The sequence below is a fragment of the Emydura macquarii genome, unplaced genomic scaffold (assembly GCF_026122565.2).
Source record: "Emydura macquarii macquarii isolate MOO-44397 ecotype Brisbane River unplaced genomic scaffold, CSIRO-AGI_Emac_v2 contig_1253, whole genome shotgun sequence".
Taxonomy (NCBI): domain Eukaryota; kingdom Metazoa; phylum Chordata; order Testudines; family Chelidae; genus Emydura; species Emydura macquarii.
The window spans coordinates 48,435,483-48,459,175 of NW_027131390.1; the positions used below are offsets into that span (position 1 = coordinate 48,435,483).

A 23,693-nucleotide genomic window follows, 5' to 3' on the forward strand; every position below is an offset into this window, starting at 1 on the left:
AGGCAATGGAGAAGTTACCTGATTAAGGATCGTGTCACTGAACGCACTCAAGCTCCACAAGCAAGTAAAAATTTCATTATATTTAAAAACAATCACAACCAAACCAAAAAAGGGAGAGACAAATCCAGTCTCCCCAGCAGAAACAAACCAAAAACCATACTCAGAAACCATTTCACAGAAACAAGTTTAACAGATGGGAAATGACCCTGTGGTCATATCATCCTGCCAGTTAACTGGATTGTGCTAACCTACCAAAGAATATAATAAAACATGTTATCAAATATGTTATGTCATATTTTGTTGATTTCACATCCATTAAAGTAATTATTCTATAGGATATATTCATTAGTTGTCCTTCCTCCCTCTTCCTCCCCCCCCCCCCAATTATATGTAATTTAAGATCAATATCTTATTTTAACTTGAAGTCTGAGTCTGATTTCTCTCAGCATTTCTTGTTTGCAATATAAAAGGGACTTGCTATAATGACGCAAATTAATTTTCCTATTCATCACAGTCTCTGGCGTGATTTTCCTCGAGCCTGTCTACCAATGGAAATAATGAGTCATGAATACAACAGCATGTCACATGTCCTTTGTGAGATACATATCTCCTCTGCATGTGCTGGCATGGCCATGTTATAAGCCTTTAACACTGGATTTTATTTTTTTTTTACCCTACTCATTTGAACAATTTCCCGTTTGTGTGAACATATGCAAAGTCCCACCTCTATTTTTTTTTTCCCAGCCTGTTTTTAACTTTGTATGTCACAAGAACTAAAGTTCCAAGTTTTTCTGCATCATTTTCCCAGAGTCCAACATTAGGAAACTGAGATTCACAGTTATTTAATAAACATTAGTGCTCATGAAAATCAGAAGCTGTTCCTACTAGTTTGAGCAAAGAATAGTATAGTAAATGCTGTGTAAGTCTCTTACAAGTACCGGATACATCTCAGTCCGGACAGCTTGAGCACTACTATTCTAGTCTTCAGTTTCCTCTAAACAGTGAGTACCAGTTACACTGAATTAGGACCTGGTTCTGCTGCCACTGACTTCATCACCTGACCATCTTGCAAACAGTAAAGATTGTATAATTACTCCATCCCGGTATGGTAGGGAAGTATCATCCCCATTTTACAGACAGGCAACTGAGTTACAGAGGGATTTAGGACCAGATTTACAAAGCTGTTTAGGTGCTTAAAGATGCAGGTAGTGGGATTTACCTTAACTTGCTTTCAATGGGAGTTTGGTGTCTAGCCTGCTCACATGTTTTTGTAAGTTCCACTGGGCACCTATTTTCATCTTTAGGTGCCTAAATACCTTTGTAAATCTGGCCCTCAGTGACTTCTCCAAGGTTATACAGGGAGTCTGTGGCAGAGCCAGGAAATGAACCCTGGTATCCTGAGGCCCAGTCCAGTGCTATAACCACAAGACTAACCTCCCTACCCTTTCTCTTACATGGTGAGTGCACATGGTAGTGCAGATCCAAGGACAGAGTTAAGGTTATTTGGGGTGCCTGTCTAAATTCCACATTGCCATGCTTTCAGATAGGTGTATGTATTTCAAATGTTTGGGATTTTGCCTTTTTTTTTTTTTTTTTGACATTGTAGAATTACAAAACAAAAAGTTAAATAAAATTCTGGACTGCTGCAGGGTTCCTGGCACCTCTCTCTGCCCAGGTCATCCCTGCTTACTGATGTAGAGTATTAGGTCCTGATTAGTTTGGATAAAGACCACCTTCTGGGAGCTGACAAGCTGTGGCTGCTTTCAGGAGCTGCCGGGGGGAGCTCTTTGGCAATCAGAACTGACAGTTGAGACCCTGTGTGTGAAAGAGGGTACTTCTTCACTCCAAAACTCCTTCACTCCAAGCGTTGTCCCATTGTTGGTGTTATCTCTGAGAAAGACAATGTTCCCATGGCCCCAAGCCAGAGTCACTTGACAAGAATAGGGAGGAGGGTAGGTGAACTGGTGTGGCACATGTGTATGCGAGAAATGATGGTTGCACATGGTTAGTGACGCCAAATGGAAACCAGTGGATCTAGTCCGAGCACATGGCAGATGAATGAAGTATTTGTGTGTGTGTGTGTGTCAGTAAGAATGTGTGTGTTGTACATGGGGCAATACACACCAGCTCCCTGTACCCTGTGATGACTCAGATTTTGGCACCATGGCAGCTGAGTCAGGCAGGGTTCTGGTTGTAGCTAGAATCATGCAGGTACATGCACTTGATGTGAATGTGATGAGAAAATTGAACTTAAAGTCTGCTGGACGGCTAATAAATTTGTTTTATGTCTTTATCTCTTCCTCAGATGGCAATTAGTTCAGTGCCAGCTGAAATACTTTCTGCTTGCTGTAACCTAGTGTGCTCAATGACCTATTGTAAATCCTTAATATTTCCTGTACTTAAAAGAAGACATACTCATCTGAGGAACTTGTATATGTAGTGTGAATTAAGATAAACTGAGAAATTAATGCATTTTACCAATAGAGATTATTTTTATTATAGGCCAACACTGGTTGTGGCTGGGGTTTCTCTAGAAGGTAACTGAAATTTCTTTGTCACCAGAACAATATTTCCGGTTTTAAATTAGTGGATGCAAAGGGTTATCTCTGATATATTAGGCTATATCCTTATTTTGTTATGAGTTTTTATACCTAAAAAGCTTGACTCACAAGATTGCAGGGCTTGAAGACTAAGATATGCTTATCGTTATTTCTAATACCTAAATCTGATGAGAAAGTAAAATGAGCCAATATGTGAAATCCTGGAATAGGAAATGCATGTACTTAAAGCAAAAAGAAAATACCTTTTACATACAGGGAAACTATTACAAATATCCCATTTTGTACATAAAGGCTCACAAGTTATCTAAAACTCTGACAGTAGCATGAGCAGACTAGGATAACCTCTGAGATCTCACTAGAGTCATCCTCTTTGAATGACTGGGGTACCCTAATCTCACCACCCTATCCTGTGTGTCATCATCAGGGTGGAGATGTTTAATGTTAGACTCCACTACTCCTTTCCTGGAGGCTTTCAAAGCAGCGTAGGCTTGGTCTACACTGCCATCGGCGGTGGTCAACGAGAGATTGCTTGCGTATCTCCTGTCGACTTCCTAACTTCTACGTAGCACAGCATCCCCACTGTGCTGCGCTGACAGGAAATGCCCTGCCGTCAACGCAGCATTAATCTTTTTGCAGGGGGTGGATTAACGCCGTCGACTTCCGGATCGATTGAGCGGGTCTCCACTGAATTGATCCAACATACCCTTAGTTCTTCCCACATAGTGTCCTTCCATCACTTCTGTAAGTTGTAGCGCAGCAAGGACAGTATTTAAGCATGTACTTGAAGACATAAGCAGATATGTAAAATTAGGCAGTTGCATAAGTGTTGTCTTTTATAGGGATGTTTTTCTGGATCAGGGACCGAGGTTTAGAATTACCAGATTTAGCACAAATTACCTTGGGACCTGGCATTCCCATTTCTAGGGTGGGAGATATAGTGATGTCATCCTCTTAGGTTTTCCCAAAGCATGTTCTGAGACTCATGTCCAGAAATCCTCTAGCATACCATGGATGCTGCTACAAACAAACAAACAACAACTCGGAACTCTGTCACACTTGTTAATTGTTGTTGTTGTTTCTATAACTGTAGCACCTGTGAGCTTTTGTCGTGGACCAGGGACCCATTGTGTGAGGTGCTGTACAAAGACAGAATGAAGGGATGGTCCCAGCCCCAAAAACAAAATCTTAAAATATAAAGTAGATTTAGCCCCCAAATTTTCAAAGCAGGTTGTTCAAAAGTGCACATGCAAACCAGGGATTTACATCCGCCTGTGTGTGTGTGTGTGTGTGTGTGTGTGTGTGTGTGTGTGTGTGTACGTACGTACGTACGTAAACCCAGCTTGTGTTTGCACAGGGGATTGCATGGGCCTGAGCTGAGTTCACGCAAAAGTGCATGAACACCGTTCCATATACCTCTCTTAAAAATGTGATGAGTTTTCCTCACTGCATGTTACTTGCACGAAGATATCAAATGCATCCTACGGGTTATGGGTCAAATCCAAGAACAAGTAGAGAAAATTGCTTTCAAGGCCTGGGGATGTAGGAAGAGTTCAGTTCTCTGTGTGCATATATCATGCCCTAATCCAGTTAATGAGACAGCATTGTTGTAGTAATCAGGTTCTTGTCCTGGGATCTCGTTTGAATTAAAAAAGTTTGGGACTCCAGTTAAAACAATGGGTTTAATAAATTATGATACCAAAATGTTAACACATGCTTGCTTATTTTCTCTTCCAAGAGGTCCTATGATATCCCTTCTAACTTGGAGGACATTCCAAATGGGGCTAAAATGGGACTTAATGTGGGTGGTCTGATAGGGAATGGGAAGTTCTGATTGTGGTTTTATATGGAGCCTTTTAGTGTTGCTCCTTCAGTTTGGTAGAGGAGGTTGATGGAGACTTATAGGATTTTCCCTTTCTCCCCCTTTAAAAGCCATAGATGTTTCTTCCTTAGTGCTTTAATATCCTGCCAGCCCAGGGAGAGAGGTGCCATTTATAAATATTTCTGGTAAAACAGTAAGTACTTTCATGTTTCACTCACTCATCTTTTATACCCAGAAATCTGTCCAAGCAGAATCAGTTCACTCTCTTTTAGGAGCAGAAAGAGATCCAAAATGATTAAAATTGATTAAAAAAAAAAAAAGTAAGCACAACATATTATTGACTGACTGTGCACGTATTCACATTGCCTTCCAATCCATGGATAATTACCTCATGGAAATTGTGTGTTTTGTAGAGTACGGTGATGGAATGATGCACTTAACTGAGCTGTATTGAGGATGTCAGATTCTTTCTGAGTGCAGTAGGTAACCATTTTAAAATGCACGCAACCCATCCACAAGCTGGGAAAAACAAAGGGAGGTAATTCGGCGTTAGACAGTACAAAATAGAAGAAACACAAGTGAGACAAAAATTATGCAAACTGTATGTTTCTCTCTGTCTCATACTTTGCACCAGCTAAAAGCACAGCTTATTAAGGCACTTGGTACAGGGGATTCAATACTTTAGAGAATTAAAAATGTCAATATAGGATCCAATTTGTATTGTTACAGGTATCCAACCTGCTCTAATAATATCAATATATATGTGAGCAGACATTGCCTCACAGATTACACAAAGCATTTAAGCATGCACTTAAACTTAAGCACGTACTCAATTCTCACTGTACTTAAATACATGATTAAGCATTTTGCCAAGTAGGAGTGGAGTTATCACATGCTTAAAATCAATCCTGTGCTTAAGTGCTTGGCTGAATTGGGCTTAATATATTAGATACAAATCACACATCTTGGCACAGTTAATCAGTTAATTACCTTTAATATAATTACAAACACAAAAATACATTAAGAGGACATTATTAAGGTGGCAAAGTCAAGAAATGATGGAATTAAGGGTAGCTGGTGTAACCTTCATTTGGCCCACTTGTGACACAGTCTGTAATGACATGATCACATACTGCTTTTTCTTCTAGACCTCTGCCTCATTCAGCACACACGATTGACAAAATATTGAATAGCTTGGTATTAAGTGAGTTCTGTTTTCTCCTCGTTGTTCATTGTGTGGTCCCAGGCTTTATTTAATACACACCAGTGGCTCAACGAAGGGTGAGGTCCAGGCCCCTCTCCCTTGGCCATAAACACTACTACAAATTCATGGTCCCAGTCGCTCCAGTGAGAAGGAAATAGACGGATGGAGGGGCCCCAGCTACTCTCCCTCATCCAGACCTGCTCCTCAGAGACAGGGAAGAAGCGACAACTGAAGTGGTCAGTGACCAGAGCTGCCTGGAGCTGGAATGGAGACTTCACCTGGGACTCTAGCCCTTGGGACTCCACTTCCCAGAACGCCGGACAACCATCTCCTCACGGTACTTCCCCCACCTCTTCAACATCCAGATCCACTCTGGAAAAAGAGATGAGGGTACATGTCTCTCAGAATGCAACACACGCGTAAAACAGGATCTCGCCAATGAGGAATCTCGGGAATGTAGCACATGCTACCTGGGTCCCCTCCTTAGGAAAATTCGATTCCACCCTTGCTGCAGGCTATTCAGACCATGCTCTGAATACAGAATTATTCATTTCCTGCTGGACTTTTCGATGATGCTCATCATGATAGTATCCAAGTGCTTCACAAACATTAATGGATTTATTGTCACACCCCGTGAGAGATGGGGATGCTGTTATCCCCATTTTATGGATGGGAAACTGAGGCACAGAGATTAAGGTGAAAAACATCCACTAATTATGGGTGTCCAAATTCACATACCCTAGGACCTGATTTTTTTCAGAGCAATTAGCATTATACAGCATTTTATGCGGTCGTTCAGTTGCAGCTGCGAGTCCTCAGCTCTTCTCCAGATCAGACCTCAAGGTCTCAAGTCAGACACCCAGAAAATGAGGAACACAACATTAGTGACGATCAATGAAAAGTTTGGTCTAAATGTCTTACCAGCAACACATAGGAACTCTGGATTAGAGGTAGAGATAGAATCCAGTTCTCCAGGGCAGCATGCAAGTGCCTTAACCATGAGACCTTCCTTTCTCTTCCTGCAATCCCCCATCTAATACACTACACACCTTCCAACTTCTGCAACAAATGAAGCAGAGTTCCCTATGGAGAATAGCCTCATTTGCTGCGCAACACTGATTCATCCGCAGAACAGATCCTTTCTGTGCATCAAAAGAGGGTAAGGGGGTCCTGTGGGGGGAAAAAATAGCATGTGATCATGTAATTAAAGTAAGGGATTTGTGTGTAATATCCTAGATTTTTAAAATAGCAAACTAAACCAGAAATTCCATCATATTATATCATACTGACACTCATTTGGTTCATAAGTGTGGGTTGCAACCATTAGATCCACTGCACACACAATGGAATAATTGATAGCAGGAATAGGTTGTTATCCTTTTTATGAACAAGCACTAGAGAGGGATGGAAACTTTGACCCTGAGTTTCACAGATATTTGCTGACAGCAGAGGAATGGTGAGACTTAGGAGTGTAGAGGGCATAGTCTCTTCTGCCTATCCCCCCCACCCCCCAAGCTTGACTGCTTCTGCTATGTTACCTCCAATCTGTCCAAGTCCTGTCTGTTTCCCATCCAGATTCCTCATCATAGTCCCAGTCACTGCTCTTCAGGCATCTCATCTCAGTTGCAGTCTCCTTCCCCAGCAAGTCCTCTTCTCACCTCTTTTAACTCCCCATCCCACTCTTGGTGTTCTCCCACCCCACTCCCATTCCAGGTCTCCCTGCCCAGCCATTCCCAATCCCATCTCATGCCCAGTTTCTTTCCCCAGCCACTGTCATTTGTTTCCCCACAACCTGGCCCCATGTCAAATCTCTCTCCCAGCTACCTCCTGCCTACTGGCTCCAGTCCTGGTTTCTTTGCCCAGCCTGTCTCAGTCTCCCCCTCACCTACTGGCTCCTAGTCTCCCCCCATTCTATCCCAGACTCCCAGATCTAGTTTCCATGCCCAGCCAGTCCCAGTCTCTCTCTCCTCCCATCTTCTAATCCCAATCATCTCCCAGGCTCTTTATCTTAATCTACGACTCTTGCCCTTCCCCCACCACCTCCTACCCCACTTGTCTGGCTATTGGCTCTTCTGCCTATGAGTCAGGTGGCTTCCTCTTGCGCTCTGCCTGGGCACCATCAGGGAAGTCATAGCATAGGAGAGACAAGCGCCCTGGTTTTTGTTCTACTGAGAGCAGACATTGCAGAGAAAGTCTGGTTTACCTCTGTATCCCTGCGCTGGCGGTAGCAGTCTCCATCACTCAGTAGGGATGCCACATGTGCAGTGCAGTCTCTACTAGGAATTGTGAGAGACTCAAACATGCATTGCTGAGTGAAGATGGGAACTAAAGGTATTTTTGTTCCTAAAATCAAAAGTTCCTACTGAGCATGTGCAAACTGTGATTTTTTTTTTTTTCAAAAAATTACAATGTAGCCAAATTTGGGCAGTTTTTCCTAGCAAAAAACACATCCCTGACACACAATGTCCTCCTTCACTCTCCACCACCCCACCAAATTCCAAGTCCCTGCTCCAAATCATGGGAGCACTAGAGCTTTTCAAAGAAAAAGTTGCCAGAATTGTTTTAACATTGCACAGCAACATATTTTTTTCCCTAGCCTGCTTCTTGGAAATGAACCATTTTGGCTGAATTTTTTCCAAAATCCAGATACCTGGCATGGAGAATTTCAGCTCAAACAGTTAAAGTTTGACAAAGTTATAAGCAACTGAAAATGGGGGGTCTTATAATGAGAAGGATCGGCCAATAGTAGGTGGTGCAACCAGCCCTGCCTATAGTCAATGCTGACATGCAAATAGCTTTAGACAAACCCATAGCCCAAGGAAACAAAATATTTCAACACAGAAATGGCTTATGCCCGGTCTGAGTTTGGCTCAATGGGGGATGCTTTGTGTATGTGAGAACTGAATTTGGCCCTACAGCATGGCTTGGTATTTAAGCAGAAATCTTTCTGAGTACATTGGTTTTAATTTTCCATGAGGTATTAACAGCTCTTTTAGAGAACAGTACGTCTAAGATACCATAAGAGTAGCTGAAAAAGCAATTACCATTTGTGAGGTTATAGCTGAATATGCAAATACCAGTAGAGCTACTGTATTCCTTCTAGGTAAAATTCCAGTCTTCATCTCCACTATTGATTTCTTATTCTCCCTGTCAGTTTCCAGTGAATATTTAGTGACTGGATTGCATGCTGCTGTTGTATAGTATTTGTGCTGTTGTAGTGTCCTTGAGTTTCAATCAACATTAGGGCCCCATTGTGCCAGAAGCTGTATGCACGGGTATACACAGTCTCTGCTCTGGAGAGCCTGTTGCACTTCCATTGATAGTAGCAACAGTTCCATGCATGGGGTGGGAGCAATAGAAAACAACAGATGCAGCAGAGAGAAGATTGAAATTAATATGTAGGAACTTCAGTTTGTGCAAATCTGCCAGCTCTCTGCCTTCCTGGACAATGCTGAGCCTTCTGGAAGAACATTGAGGGTGGAATTTAAAGGGGTTCCTGGTTTTCTCCAGCTCTTTAGCTGTTTGTACATTATTGCACCTTTAGAGTAATCTGAAATGTCTCAGATTTTGGACCCAGTCCTGCAACCTGTAATCCTTACTTCTCTAAGTAGTCCTATAAAAGTCAATAGGACTATTTGCATGCCATTTTATGGGCACAATGTTGAAAAAATGTGATGTGGCTCAGGCAGCAATAAAAAAGTGAGAAAATTATTGCTTTGCTTTAAAATCAGTAAACATTTCTTTATCTGATAAATATTAGGATTTCCATGGGTATAATCACCTGCCCTCCCCCTCATCTCTCCTTAAAAAGAAAAAAGTACAGATGATGAATAGCAAATCTTCTCTAAGAGTTATTCAGGAATATTTACTATAGGGTTTTGCTTTTGTTTGCCTTTCTTGTGGCTTAGAGCTGGCATGGTGAGAAAAGAAATGTGAGGCAAAAGCTTTGGGTTTGAACACTGTCAGAAAATATCCAGAAATTGCACGTTGTTACACAGATGTATAGATTTAATGAGATTGTGTAATGCCAGTTATTTATGCTAAAGAATCTGGCACACATGCTCCTGAAATAAGTTAATACACTGAGAGTTATATTATATCTTTTCCATAGCCATCTGTCACTGCCTACATAATAATACAGGTGAAAGCGTAACATTTCTGGATTTTTTTTAATAATGGATAGTCATTTAAATATTTCTCCACTTGAACGTCTGGGTTGTCTTATGTTGTTGGAATATGGGCCCAATCCTGCAATGAGAAGTAATCCTTGCACAAATGAAAACCCTCATTAATTTCAATGGAGCATCAGTCGTGGGCAAGAGTTACCTATGTATGTAAGAATTTGCAGAATTAGACTTGACAGGTCTGATTCTTCTCTCATTTAAACAATTTTAAATCTGTGCACAACATTGGGTTAGATCCTCAAGCGGTGCAACTAATCCACTGAAGTCACATTGATTTATAGCAGCTGAGGGTATGGTCCATTGATTGTAGTGGAGTGTAATTAGTCAAGTTTTAACTGGTATAAATGAGATCAGAACCCGAGGCTCATACATTGACTTCATTGGACTAGTTACTCCATAGTTCCATGGCTGTGAGATCAGAATCTATCATGCAGTAAAAAGGAATTGGACTTGATGAACTAACAGAACCTTTTATATCTAATTTCTGATTTACATAGATAACTAAAGTTACTTTAAAATAGTGTTATGGGTAAAAGGATGGAAGAATAATATTCAAACTTGGTCTTTTGAATTTGCAAAAGCAAGGAAGTTCAGGACCAGACTGTGTTATCCTTGCTCAGGTTCAGCAGTGTCTCACTCTGTGAATAGTCCTTTTGATAATTGAGTGTGGAAGAATTTGGCCTTTGGCATTTGTACTCCATCCTTTTGCACATTACATTGTTCTGACTGTACATGTTACTAGTGTCTCAGAACATAAGCGGATCTCGCTAGCCGCCAAGAGTCCATCCGGCACCCTGACCTTCATGGACTGTCTGAAATCAGCAAAGTGAAAAATGAGAGAAAAACACATTTCTGAATTGTGTCAAATGAAACTACAGGTCTTTTAAAGCAGCACACATTTTTTGTAAGAACACTACATCTAAAACCAAAATGATTTCACTGACTTTGGAAACTTTTCCACAGGAACTGAGTAGTATATACACCCACATCATGATATAGTAGCTTACATATCTTCTGTCAACTTTCTAAAGTTGGTTCTACACGCCATCTCCAGTACACTGCACCAACGGGAAATGCGTTCCCTTCAACACAGCGTTACTCTTTTTTTGGGGGTGGATTTATTAAGTCAACTTCCGGATCGTTTGAGTGGGTCTTCATTTCCACTCAGTCAGTCCCGAAAAATTGATCTGACAATGGCGAATTTACCACTGTCAGTGAAGCTCCCTTTTGCGGTTCAGAGATGAAGGCGTACAAAATATTTTTGTGATTGTGCAGGTGTTTATCCTATACTTTTCCGTGGGTGGATTACTCAGTGGAGGTGTGTTCTGTTGGGGAGAAGTCCCGTTGCTGTGTCATTTATAGTTATTTCCTAGAAGAGGACACAGATAGGTCAAGTCATATTAAAATCACTTAGAGTTTCATAATTGAAAACAAAGCAAGCTTGTTTCCATGAGCTGAGAATGTGTGAGTGGCACAAAGGCTGTAACTTGTGATGAAAGCCTTACACTTAGTTTTAAAATATATACATTAGTAGACATAGAAAATGAGCTGCCACTCTTCAAGCACCTGATCCAAAGCACATTGAAGTCAATGCGATTCTTTCTAGACACTTCACTTCTCTTTTGATCACCGTTTTTGTGTTTAAATGTTTTTTGTTCTTTTTAATTGAGTGCACTTCCCTGGTGGTGAAGTCTCTTTATAAATGAAGTCATTATTATTGTTATAATTATTATGCTTCATGTGTTTCAGAAAGCATTTAGGAAGTCATGTGCTCTTTGAGAAGTAGAGATGATCAGTGAAACTATGAGGTTTTGGTAATTTTAAGTGGTGCTATATATATATTTATTTATTGATTGATGATCCCTATATGCTGTGGTCTGTCAGCATTTCACTTACAAATTTCTGAATTTTGGGGTATAGAAAATTCACAGTGGGATCTAAAAAGTCACTTTGGATTGAATGTTGGCATATGGTCAATGAGTACGTGCATCTCGTGCTCCTTATTGTAGGTCAGAACCAACCTCTTAAAAAAACCAAAGAGTTGGAGTCTCTAATGTTAGAGCAGTGCTGTAAGATTGGCGAAAACTCACTATAAATATTAGGGGTGAATCTCTGGTGTAAATCAAATTGTGGTGTTAAGGTTGTGGTAAGAACAGAGCAATCAAAACCCTGTGTGGACGATGAAGAGAAACTGGTTTCAGCCAACTGGGTATAACAGAACTGTAAATGAGACTAGCCCATCTCGCACACCTGACGTATGTGGCTCATGCTCCCATTGAATTCAACAGAAGCTTTGCCATTGATTTTCTTGGGAGCAGGATTAAGCTTGCGATTCTTCAGTGTCACTATAAAATCCTTTTGTAGGCCAGGTTTATGAAAGGTACCTATGTTAGGCACCCAACTCCCATGGGAGATGGACATTTAGCTCCTTTACACTCATTGGTAAATCCCAGCTATAGAGTGGATAAAAATTCTGTGACCTACTTCTAACAATTCTAGTTAACACAGGCAGGTGAAAAAGTGTTTGGGTTGTCACATAACTCAACATAGCACTATTGAAATCAGTGATGTCACATGGAGGCCCACCATTTAAGGATCTGGGCTGTCGTGTGCACAAGAGCTTCATGCATCCTGTGTCAGAGCTGGCGAACAAATTTGACACCCAGTAATGGAGTGGAAGGGACTTTTGCATGTGTGTTAGAGCCTCTAGTTAAAACTGAAAGGAGAGATGGATAATTCCTCTTCCTTTGTTCATGGAGTTCACCCTTTGCCTAGATACAGTTCAGTCAGTCCAGCCAAAGATGGCTTATCAATCATAAAAAATACAGTCCAAGAGCAACTGGAATAGACATTGGGTTTCCTGTTGGAATGTACCACGTTGCACAAGGGTCAAAATATTTTCCAGAAAATTTTCTGCAGGAAGATACCATTCATAGACACTATTGAAATATCTTCATTTCCCCCTCACTTCCCCATTGGATAAGTTGAACACTGCAGTATACTATCCATGTACTTAGTGGGCCTGGTTCTCCTTTCTTGTGAGCATTACACCAGTGTAGCTTTACTGATTTTGGAGTTACTCCTGATTTACACAAGTGTAAGCAAGAGGAGAATCAGGCCCTGTGCATTTTTCAGGAACAAAGTATAAAATTTCCAGTAAGTATACTTTAATGTAAGTCTGTTTGCCAAGAGGAGTTGCCTCCCTCTTTGGCTATGCGAAAACAAATTAATAGATTCCCTAGTCTCTTATCCCTCTGCTCTGTCAAGATACACACCCCTGGTACACATGATTTTCTAAGTGAGAGAATTCTTGTGGGTGCTCCTTGTTTAAACCATTCACAACACACTATTGTTAGAACCAAAACTGATTATGAAGCCTCTTTAATTAAAGGCCAAATTCTGCCCTGAAGAAGAGGCTCAGGGTTTGATTCTTCTTTATAAAGAGACCCCTTTGCATTGCTCAAGCGTCAAGTTATGTTTACACTAGCATTAAAGCCTCTTTACACTGCCAGAATGGCTGTCATGGGATAAGAGGGAAGGTCCTCTGAATGATTAGTAGCTGGTTAAAAGAGAGGAAAAAAGGATAGGAATAAATGACCAGTTTTCACAATGGAGAGAGGTGAATAGTAAGTGGGTTCCCCCAAGGATCTGTGCTGTAATCGGTGCTGATCAACATTATTCATAAATGATCTGGAAAAGAGGTTGAATGGTGAGGTGGCAAAATTTTCAGAAAATAAAAATTTACTCAAAATAGTTACTTCCAAGTCAGCTTTGGACTTATTACAAAGGGATCTCACAATACTGTGTGACTTGGCAACAAAATGGCAGATGAAATTTCATGTTGGTAAGTGCAATGAAATGCACATTGGAAAAAGTAATCCAAATATTCATACAAAACAGTGGGGTCTAAATTGGCTGTTATTATTCAAGTAAGAGCCATCTTGGAGCCATCCTGAATAGTTCTTTGAAATGATCTAATCAATGTGCATCTAGTTTTTATTAATAGATTAGAAGAAGAAAACAATCTTGCTTGCTTTTTCAACTCCCAGTTGATTATTTAATTTTGAATGAACTGGTTTTTGAACTGAACTAATTGAATAAACTGAAATGAAGAAAATATTCTCTCTGCATCCGCAGAAGAGACTACTGCTATCAAAAACTAGTTTAAAACTTCAACAAACTCTGGTTCCAGATGTTTAGCCAGTAACTTCCACCAGTTCAGTGGTTTGCCTTTCTTTAAAACTTGGCAGCAAATATGTACTACTTAATATATTTTTAAATTTAATTTAAATTATTTTAATAGATGATAATAAGTGTAGGCCATAACATAGATTGTCAATTTCAATTTTAATTTTAAATAGGTTTATTTTTTATAAACCTGTATTTGATTTTTTAAAAATCGAATTTAAATTAAAAATCCATTTATTAATTTTAAATAATTCACTTTTATCCATCCTGCCCTACTGCCCAAACAGAAAAACCTCTAACCCGGGTTTGGAGATGTGTTAAGCCCGGGTTAGCTTTCCCAACTGGGGTGTGGGTTAGAGCCCAGGCTTTGCTTTAACTCAGGCCGGCACCCATCCGCTTTGCAGTGAGGATGTAGGCTAACTCACTCAAGTCCTGTTAGTCCTCCAGTCTTCTTCCCAAAATTCTCCCCTCTCCACCCAAAGGATAGATAAAGTCTCCTGCAATTGGCACAAGTGACTGGGAAAGGAAGCCTTGAGTGTCTCAGGTCAAAGAACCAGGGCATATACCCCAGACCCACACGGGTGAGCGCAGAAACGATGAGGACCCAGTATCTCAGGGAGGGCTTTGCAGTGGGGTTGCTCACATTCCAGCTGGGCTGACCCAGGTGCTTAGACCCAGATGCCAGTTTCCTGAGTCAACTCTGCAGTGTAGACATAGCCTTAGAGTTAATTGTGAATTAGGCTCTTGTTTGTTTCCAGGAAAAAAGATGCTTCTGACATTGTTTTTTACCTCAAGCTTTCAGAACCAATTCCAGCTGAAACGTGCTCTTTTTCTCAAATGTAATGCAATTAGCAAAACTCTTTTTGTCTTTATTTAGTGTCATAAACCACTTGTCATTCCGCCTCTCATGTTTCTAAAATTAAATATACCTCTCTCCCACACACCCCTCCTCTGATTTGGATGGACACGAGGCACAGTGTTTTAATGTAGTAATCTTTCCGTCCATAAGCCCAGGTTCAGATGTGGAAGGAGTTAGGTCCATGTCTGATCATCTGTAGCTGACAGCTGGCCACATCATCAAACCGCTCCACATGAATTATACCGATCAGGGACAAGCTCGGGATGGAATAGACCAATTGTTACGGATCATTGGCAGGACTTTATGGAGATGCTTACACTGTGCCTACCTGTAATACCTCCTGCTCTAGTTAGTACTATGAGTCTTACTTTCCTGAGTAGTTAAATTTACTAACTTTTACTTAATTTCCTCAGCTCTTTGAAATTCTGAGATAAGGCAGACAAGTTATCCATGACTTTGCCACTGTGCCTTGAGTATTGATTGCATCACATTGTATTCTGGATGAGGTTTTTCAGAACAAACACTGGGTGAGCTAATTTGCCATCTGCTCTACTCTGTTTAGATACATGCTGAGTTAAGAACACATTTTGCCAGCATTAACTTAGAATTTCTTTGATTTTGCATGTTACATTCCATCTGCCCCATGATATGCCATCCACAGGAGCTGTTGTGCTTCCCTTTGTCTTGCATTGGGGTGCCACTATGCATTATTATCTCTTTGGTTTTTTTTTTTTTTTTAATAATGACCTTTACTTTTCAGTAATGTACCTTATAGCCGCACCTGGGGAATCAAAACTTTTAATGAGACACTAGGGATTTTCTAAATTTCATTTTTTGGGGGGATAACTTCCATAATAGAGGATAAAATCTGCAGGAGGGTCATCCTATAATATTCAAGCTAGAAAAATCATTAAAATAGGAATATAACAACTGCTAATATTTTGCTGGTGATTGTTATACTTGCAGGCGTAAAGAAAGTATCTTGGCACTAAGGACTTACCAAAGTACTGCTTAATATGGCATTGTTGATTAATTAGCTTGAGACAAGATTGCATTATCTATAGTGGCTGTGTAGAAAATAATTACTCATAAAGTGTAAGTGTAATCAGTTGAATAGTGATACTCAGAAGGAAAGGAAAGAAAGAAAAGCATGCTGTTAGCTTCAGGTTTTCTTCTCTGATTGGTGATTGTCTTATATCAGGAGGTGCTGAACAGTACAATAAAGTGAATGGTGATAAAATGAAGAAATTTACATTGAACTGGGAAAAACATCTGGCTTCAGGTTTGATGCTCCTGGAAAAAAATCTGGACTTTTTTTTCAATGTGGCTGTAGCTGTATTGTCCACAGGATATTAAAGAGACAAGGTGGGTGAAGTAATGTCTTTTACTGGACCAACATTCATTGGTGAAAGAGTCAAGCTTTTGACTCAGAGCTGGAGAAGAGCTCTGTATAAGCTCAAAAGTTTTTCTCTCTTTCACCAACAGAAGTTAGTCCAATAGAAGATATCACTCACCTTTGTCTTTCTGGATTATGTTTGACATTTTAGACTCACTTGCTGTTTTGTTGTGCTTTTTAGAAGAGGAGCTACAAAGTTTCAAGTTTGTGACTATGTGTTGCATAGTCAAGTGCAAGAATGACCACAGCTTTCAGTAAAGCATGCAAAGAAGGAATGAAAGAGGCTTGTGGTGCAGTTTACCTGTAGACATTGTACAGTACCGGATAGCCCAAGCCTCACTTCTATATCCTTTCTCTCTTTAACATAATTCTTTTATTTGTTAAATTTGTGGCACTAGTGAAATCAAAGATAAGGTTCTGTAAATAGTTGTTTTTTTCTTAGGGCTGAATAAAATAGAAGAAATAAATACACCCGCTGTGCTTTGAGTGTGTGTGTTTGTGTAAAATAGTGTACAGGTTTGATATATGCATCCATATGATGTAATGCAGCCGGGATGACCTGATTAGCAGGAGCTAAGTGAAGAGCTGAGGAGATCCCCACAGTAGCAGCATTCCCTTCCTTGGAGACCTGCAACTCTCCCTAGTCCCAGATGAGGAGGAAACCTTCACAGAGCAACAAGTATGATGCCAGGTTTCTGAAAACGCCAGGGACAGAGTCAAAGGCGGTGTGGTTATGAGAATTGTCAACAGGCTGCACAATTCTGCACAATAGCCAGAGTGTTTTTAAGTGATTAGGTGGTTTTAGCAACTATACATATACAGACTTCTGAGGGTTCTAGCAAGCTTTGTCTTAAGGAGTTGGGAGGGTTGTGTATCTGCAAGGTTTTTTGCAGCAAACAACTTGCTCTGTTTTGTTTTGCTGTTTATCCTACTGGATGCGAGCCAGCATTCAGCAGAAGGAAACACCAGGGTAAGATAAAATAAGACGATGACAACAATCTTCCAGTATCTAAGCACTTATGACCTTATTTTCAGAGGACTGGAGCAACAAGAACTCCCATGGACTTGAATGGGAACTGCGAGGGCTCAGCATCTATGAACGTTTATTGTTCCAGATACAATAAATACATATAGAGATACAGTGTTATAAAAATACACATTGGATACAACTTATACTCCTTTCTCTCTTGCATTTGCACAGGCACACACTCAGTCAATCATATGCACACTCATTAAGTCACGTATGCACACACTCCTTTACTCAATTGATGCAAAGTGTGTTTTGACTATTTTGCATATTAACCCTACTGTACAGGGACAAAGGGTAGTTTTGTGGTTGAGACACAGTATACGGGGTCAGGAGAACAGAGTCTGACTCCTCACTCTGCCACAGACTTCCTGTGTAGCTGAATGTAACAAATCCATGTAAAGAGCAGACACGATTACTTTGGGCTTGTTGTATTGGTACCCTGAACTCCCCTAGTTCCAGCAGAAGTCAATAGGATATGCAGGTTCTCAGCTCCTTTCAAAATCAGGCTCCAGATACATCACTAGCAGATACTTTCAAAGAGAAGGTGGGACTAGAACCTTGGCCCTTTAATTCCCAAAGCAAAAACTTTGCAATGAACTTGGAGCAAGTCACTTTGCCTCTTTATGTCTCAGTTTCTTCATCTATAAAATGGGGATATTGGCACTGCCTGACCTTATAGGGGTATTGTGAGGATAAATATATTCAAAGATTGTGAATAGAGTTAAAAAACTCCACCTCTTATAGAACATTTTACATCATAGGCATAATTCTGGCAATGATACATCATTTTTCATCTTTAGATTTCTAAATGCTTTACAAAGGAGGTCAGTGTCTTTTTACAGATGGAGGAACTGAGGCACGAGGAGGGGAAGTGACTTGCCCAAGGTCACCCAGTGAACCAGTGGCAGAGCTAGGAACTGATCCCAGGTCTTTGGCTCTTAATTTGTTACCTTGAATCCGCTCACTTTGTTCAAGCAAACAAAACTGGGGCTGTTTAGAGTACAAACTGAAATTGGCAATTTTGATGTTTTTAAAAAAAAAAGAAGTTGAGATTTTCATGGACATTTTCAAGAAAAAAAATTATTGTTTTTTGACCAGCTCTGTGTAAGACATAGGAATTGTACATATGTAGGGCCAGATGGTGATTTGCCCTGCATGTCCATGCGGGTGAATAAAGTGTGGGAAGGCTTCCCCTTATTCTTCTGGGCCAGTTACCCATATTATGGGTAGCAGCATGCTGGAGCAAGTTGCCTCTCTAGTGCATGGGTAATGGGCAGGAAGGCACAAGGAATGAGTGGGAACCCAGAACCAGAGCTTGTGGCAAAGTCACGGTATAGCCCTTAGTGCAGCATGGTGCCTTTATATCATCAAGTGTATCTTTTGTAGAAATAAAATATCAGTTCCTTTTGGCAAATAAAGAGCAAAAATATTTCATAGCGTAAAATGTTCAATGTTTTGATGGTTGGGTTTACAACGACATAAGGCTACTGTGGTCTATCTGTCTCCTTTTTCTGTACGGGCCTCACTACAATATATTCATTCCTTAGATCCCATTTAGTGCCTTGATGGATTGTGGGAGGTATATTTTGACAATTGTATGATTAGCAAGTCATGTCTAACTGGCGTTTGATCTCTTGTGTTTTTGTTCCTGTCGCTACTCTCGCCCTAGAGAACACTGAAACACAGATTTCTGAACCTTTTCATTTTTTAAACTATCAAATATTTAGGGTGGGGACACAGAAGGGTAACTATTGAAGTTTATGCTGAGGGCCTTGATGGCTCAGGGCACTTGTAATGGGAAATAGAGGAAGCTTTTACCCTCTGGTTCAACTCTAACCTCAGTCTATGGTGTCTAAAATTTTTTCCTACATGATGGCTTTCCTGCAGCCTATATTAAAGAGACAAGCTGGTGAGGTAATATCTTTTATTGGACAAACTTCTCTTGGGCAGAGGGACAAGCTTTTGAGCTACACAGAGCTCTTCTTCACGCCATCTGGTTCTGACCCGAAGAAGAGCTCTGTGTAAGCTTTGAAAGCTTGTCTCTTTCACCAACAGAAACTGGTCCAATAACATGTCTGTGCAAGGACTATGATTTGGAGATTATCTTTGCACCATGTATGCCCTGCTTCATTAAACTAATTTATTTTGAACAAGTTTCCTCATTTTAGGAGAGCTCATTTCAGTGAATTGACTGACTGAGTAGCCCTTTCTCTCTCTCGGGAAGACTGCTTTATATAGTTTGATGTGCAACTGCTAGAACTAGGTGCAGGGGGAGGGGTAAATATTTTGAACAGCTCATTCCCTGTGGTACACCACTCTTCATACCCTTTGCATTCAGTGGTTCCATGAAAGGAAGGGTGATTTTATGGTTAAAACACTGGAAGAGCTGGATTCAGTTCTTGCTTCTTTCACAGAATTTCTGGGTGGCCTTGGGCAAGTCACTTAATTTTTCTGTGCCTCAGTTTCCCCATCTGCAAGATGGGGATAAAAACGCTTCCTTGATTCTACCTTCTGCCTGTTTAGATTGTATATGCTTTGGGGCGGGGTCTGTCTTTAACTACGTGAATTTACAGCATCTAGCCTAATGGGGCTCTGACCTTGTTTGGGACCTCTAGAAACTTCTGTAGTCAAATAATAATAATGCTAATTGATCATGGCATTAGTTAATTGGTAACAAGGAAAAGATTGATTTTTTTTTTATGATGTCTTTTTTAACATTTCAGCAAATTCAGTAAAGCTAGAAATGCAAAGCGATGAGGAGTCTGACAGAAAACTTCTGAGCCGCGAAGATGAGATCAGGGGTCACGATGAGGGAAGCAGCTTGGAAGAACCCCTCACAGAGAACAACGAGATGGCGGACAGCAGAAAGATGCAGGAGCTGTCAGGCGAGGGAGGAATCCGGCTTCCGAATGGTAAACTGAAATGTGACGTCTGTGGCATGGTTTGCATTGGGCCCAATGTGCTTATGGTACATAAAAGGAGCCACACTGGTAAGCAGCTGAAAGAAAAACTGATGAGTGCCTGTGGCATCTGATGTTGATATTACCTGACAACTATTCTCTTGCCTTTTTATTCAAGGGTTACAACGGGGGATGGTGGCATAGGGTGGGGAGGGGAAGTGGGAAGGATTTGTTCTTTCAAAATTCTAGTGGCACTCTATTGTTGGCAGGCAAAAAGCTTCCTTGGTATTGAGTGCCAGCCTTCAGTTCTTAGAAATAGCAAAGAAAAGAAACTTGGAAATCAGTCTTTATCATTCTTGCCCAGTAGTAATATGGTGAGATTTCAGCACAAGTAGCATTGACAAGTGCAATTTTTTCCCCATTTCTTTAATGTTTGTGTGATCCCACATTTGTTCTGTATAGCTAAGTGGCTAAAGTTACTAGCTTTGCAGCTTTTAGCTTCTGGATGGGACACGTGTAAGTATCTGGGGAATGCCTTAGGCAGCACTCAGATTGGGACCCCATTTCAAGAAAGCACCCAGCATGTGCCTAAGTTTAATGGGACTTAAGTGTATGTTTAAAGTCAAGCACATACTTAGGCGCTTTCCTGAAACAGGGCTCAAAGGAACACATGCTTTCATCACAGATTTTGGGAAGGGGAAAGCTCTTTCTTGCTTTATGCCCTTTGTATTGTTAATGGGGTGAGAGAGAGTCCACACTCAGATGTCATACTCGGGAACTATCTGCCCGGATACAAACAGAAAAGTGGGAGGTTTAAAGAAGAGTAAGAAAAGACGTATTATCCCTTTGTGAACATATTAGTTTGCAGTCAAGTAATGAGCAATTGATGACAAAGAGATCAAGAGAACTTCTGCACAGAGCAATAATATATATTATAAGTTAATGCTCTTTACAGAAATTGTGTTGATAAAAATTAGCATATATGTATAATGTAAAACACTGCAGTATCATTTATGATGCATTAATGATTTCAGACAGATTGGCAACTACAGCAGAGGAAAAGCACTAGATAGAGAACTGAAATCTTGATGAATAATTTGACATCCCACTACTAGGACAGAACAGTGAATGACCAAGTTGAAACTGCAGAGTACTGAGTCCCCAGGTTTTAAAGAGGCCCTGTAAGTTTTCAGTAGCGTATGCACACTGGCAAGTAAATGTGTACAGTAGGTACATGAAAGGCTACTTGTCTACCTTGAGTGGCCATATTAGACTCCCTACATTTATATTTAGGCACCTAATTAAAAATGGCCTGTGGAGCACTGGTGGGTCCCTTAAAGGGCAGTGTCAGCATACCTAAAAATCAAGCCACTTATTATTTAGGTGCCTCAATATATTTCAAAAACAACAACATTTGTCTTCTACTGTGCAGACTGATGCAACTCTATGTCCGTGTATAGATAAGGATTACATAACCCACTGCTGTTTTCGCAAAGCCGTTAGAGCTCCCGTACCGAGCCCCAGCTCTTTGCCCCTGAGCAAAGAGGCTGTGATGCACTGCGCTGTGCAGATGATTTCGAGCGTTTAGAAATGGGCATTCCTTAACAGTGTGCCCAACCACGCAGTGTCTTAGTGAACTAGCCGGCACGTTGTTTTCTTTTCGATGCCGCCGCTTCGCTGCCCACAACGGCAGCTTCATAGAAGGAGGGATTTGCTTGGATGTCCACGTCCTGGCCTTTACTGGAAAGAAGCAAACGTTAAGAATCCTAGAGCAAGGGTAGTATTGAAAATAATATACCGCCGTTTCATCAGCAGCAGTTACTAATGGGCAGGACTGAGACTTAGGCTGCGTGTGGCTATGCAGCCCCCAAGGGAACTTTGGTAAGGAATTGTGCTCCAGAGACACCTCCCCTTTTTCCATGGGCTAACGGATTCAGTATCAGCCTTTCCATGATGCAGCATGCTCCCCATCCCACTGCCTCCCGCCACACGAGGAGACTTGACTCCCCCTTCCTTTCCTGCTTAGCTGATATGCCCAGTATACTGCAAGGCACAGTCTGGACCACTGTTTGCCTTGCAGCAAGACAAAATTCTGGATCCCGTCCCAAAAGGCTGATGCCATTCTGTCCCGAGCCCTGCCGCTTACACTAATCATCATCAGTTGCACACGGGCAGGGCAAAATTATGGCTCACCTAGGGGAAAAAGGGGTTGCAAAATGGCCCCTTACTTTTTTGCATGGTCCTGCCTTCATCATAGAGGGAAAAGCAGCCTCCCTCTTCCTTCCTGGTGAAGCTTCCTTCTGCTGCCATGACACACCAGCCAGCACAGCCGAACAGACATGGATGAGGGAAGTAATCTGTCAGGTTATTTCTCCCCACCCCAGAGCACCAGGAAATCTCAATTCAATTCTGGTCTGCTCCTCTGATGGCACAGTTTCACAATGCCACCAATTCAGGGCTTGTGGTACCCCCACTGTGGTGTCCATAATGCAACTGCTGAGTTAGCAGGCATTATTGTAGAACCCTGCACTTTTTTAAGGCATTGGTAATTCAGGGAAAGCAATTTCCAAGCCCCTAAGGCTAGCCTTTCCATTTGTTTGTCATGTATGGGTAAAATTCAGCGTAGGGATGAGATGTGAAGTGCTGAACAGTTTCCGTAAGCTGTAGTGTCCCAACTTATTTCACAAGACCAGAGCACACAATTTATTTCCCTCCTCTTTCGTCCTCTTTCTCTTCAGTAAAAAACCTTGTACTCCATGGTATAGCATACTGGGGAAGGTCAGGGGGGCAGTAACAATATCTTTCTAAGGGTTTTGTTTTACTGCAGTAGTTGGATAATCAGGTAATATTGTCATCGGATACTCCAGGCATTCTTGTTTGGTGATATCGAGGAGAGAGGGGGAAAAAATAGGGTCAATAATCCAATTTGTCTACTGAAATAACAAGGAATTCTAATGTTTTTAAAGTGAATTTGTCATCCCTCTAGGCTTGAAACCAAACCCTCTCATATCTTCCCGCTTTCAGCAGAGCTGATGCCATATTGTGTACATTGATCCTCTTCTGTAGCCATGCTATTGCCTCAGTAAAGTTTGTGAGACCCTTACACACACTGAATAGTAACTTGATCCATCACCATAACAACACCTAGCTCTACTTTTCGTCAGTATCGCTAAAAGTGTTTTTCAAAGGAGGTCAGTTTCAGTATCCCCATTTTACAGATGGGGAAACTGAGGTACAGAGCAAGGAAGTGATTTTCCCATGTGACCCAGCAGGCCCGTGGCAGAGCCAAGAATAGAACCAAGTTTTCCTGAGTCCCAGTCCAGTGCTCTGTCCACTAGGCCATACTGCCTCTCTTCAGTGGGCCTGCTTATATTGCAAGATACTATTCACCGTGGATGAGGGTATCGCAATCTAGCTCACTTATGTTAATCCACTTTTCCCACTGGCAAAATACTGCATTTATGCTGTTCTCGGTGATCTCCTCAGGAAACTCTCAAGCCTGCGCTTTCACCCCACCTGCATGCTAGTGCCGCAATGTATAGTTGATGTACC

General features: G+C 41.1%; 1 protein-coding gene across 1 annotated transcript in view; it reads left to right on the forward strand.

The window, feature by feature from the left end:
- Positions 1-23,693, forward strand: part of IKZF2 (IKAROS family zinc finger 2) — a 115,303-nt gene that overhangs the window by 45,117 nt on the left and 46,493 nt on the right. The window contains exon 5 of the mRNA XM_067549810.1: positions 19,965-20,231. Coding sequence (XP_067405911.1) covers positions 19,965-20,231 — 267 coding nt within the window. The remainder of the gene's footprint in view (positions 1-19,964; positions 20,232-23,693) is intronic.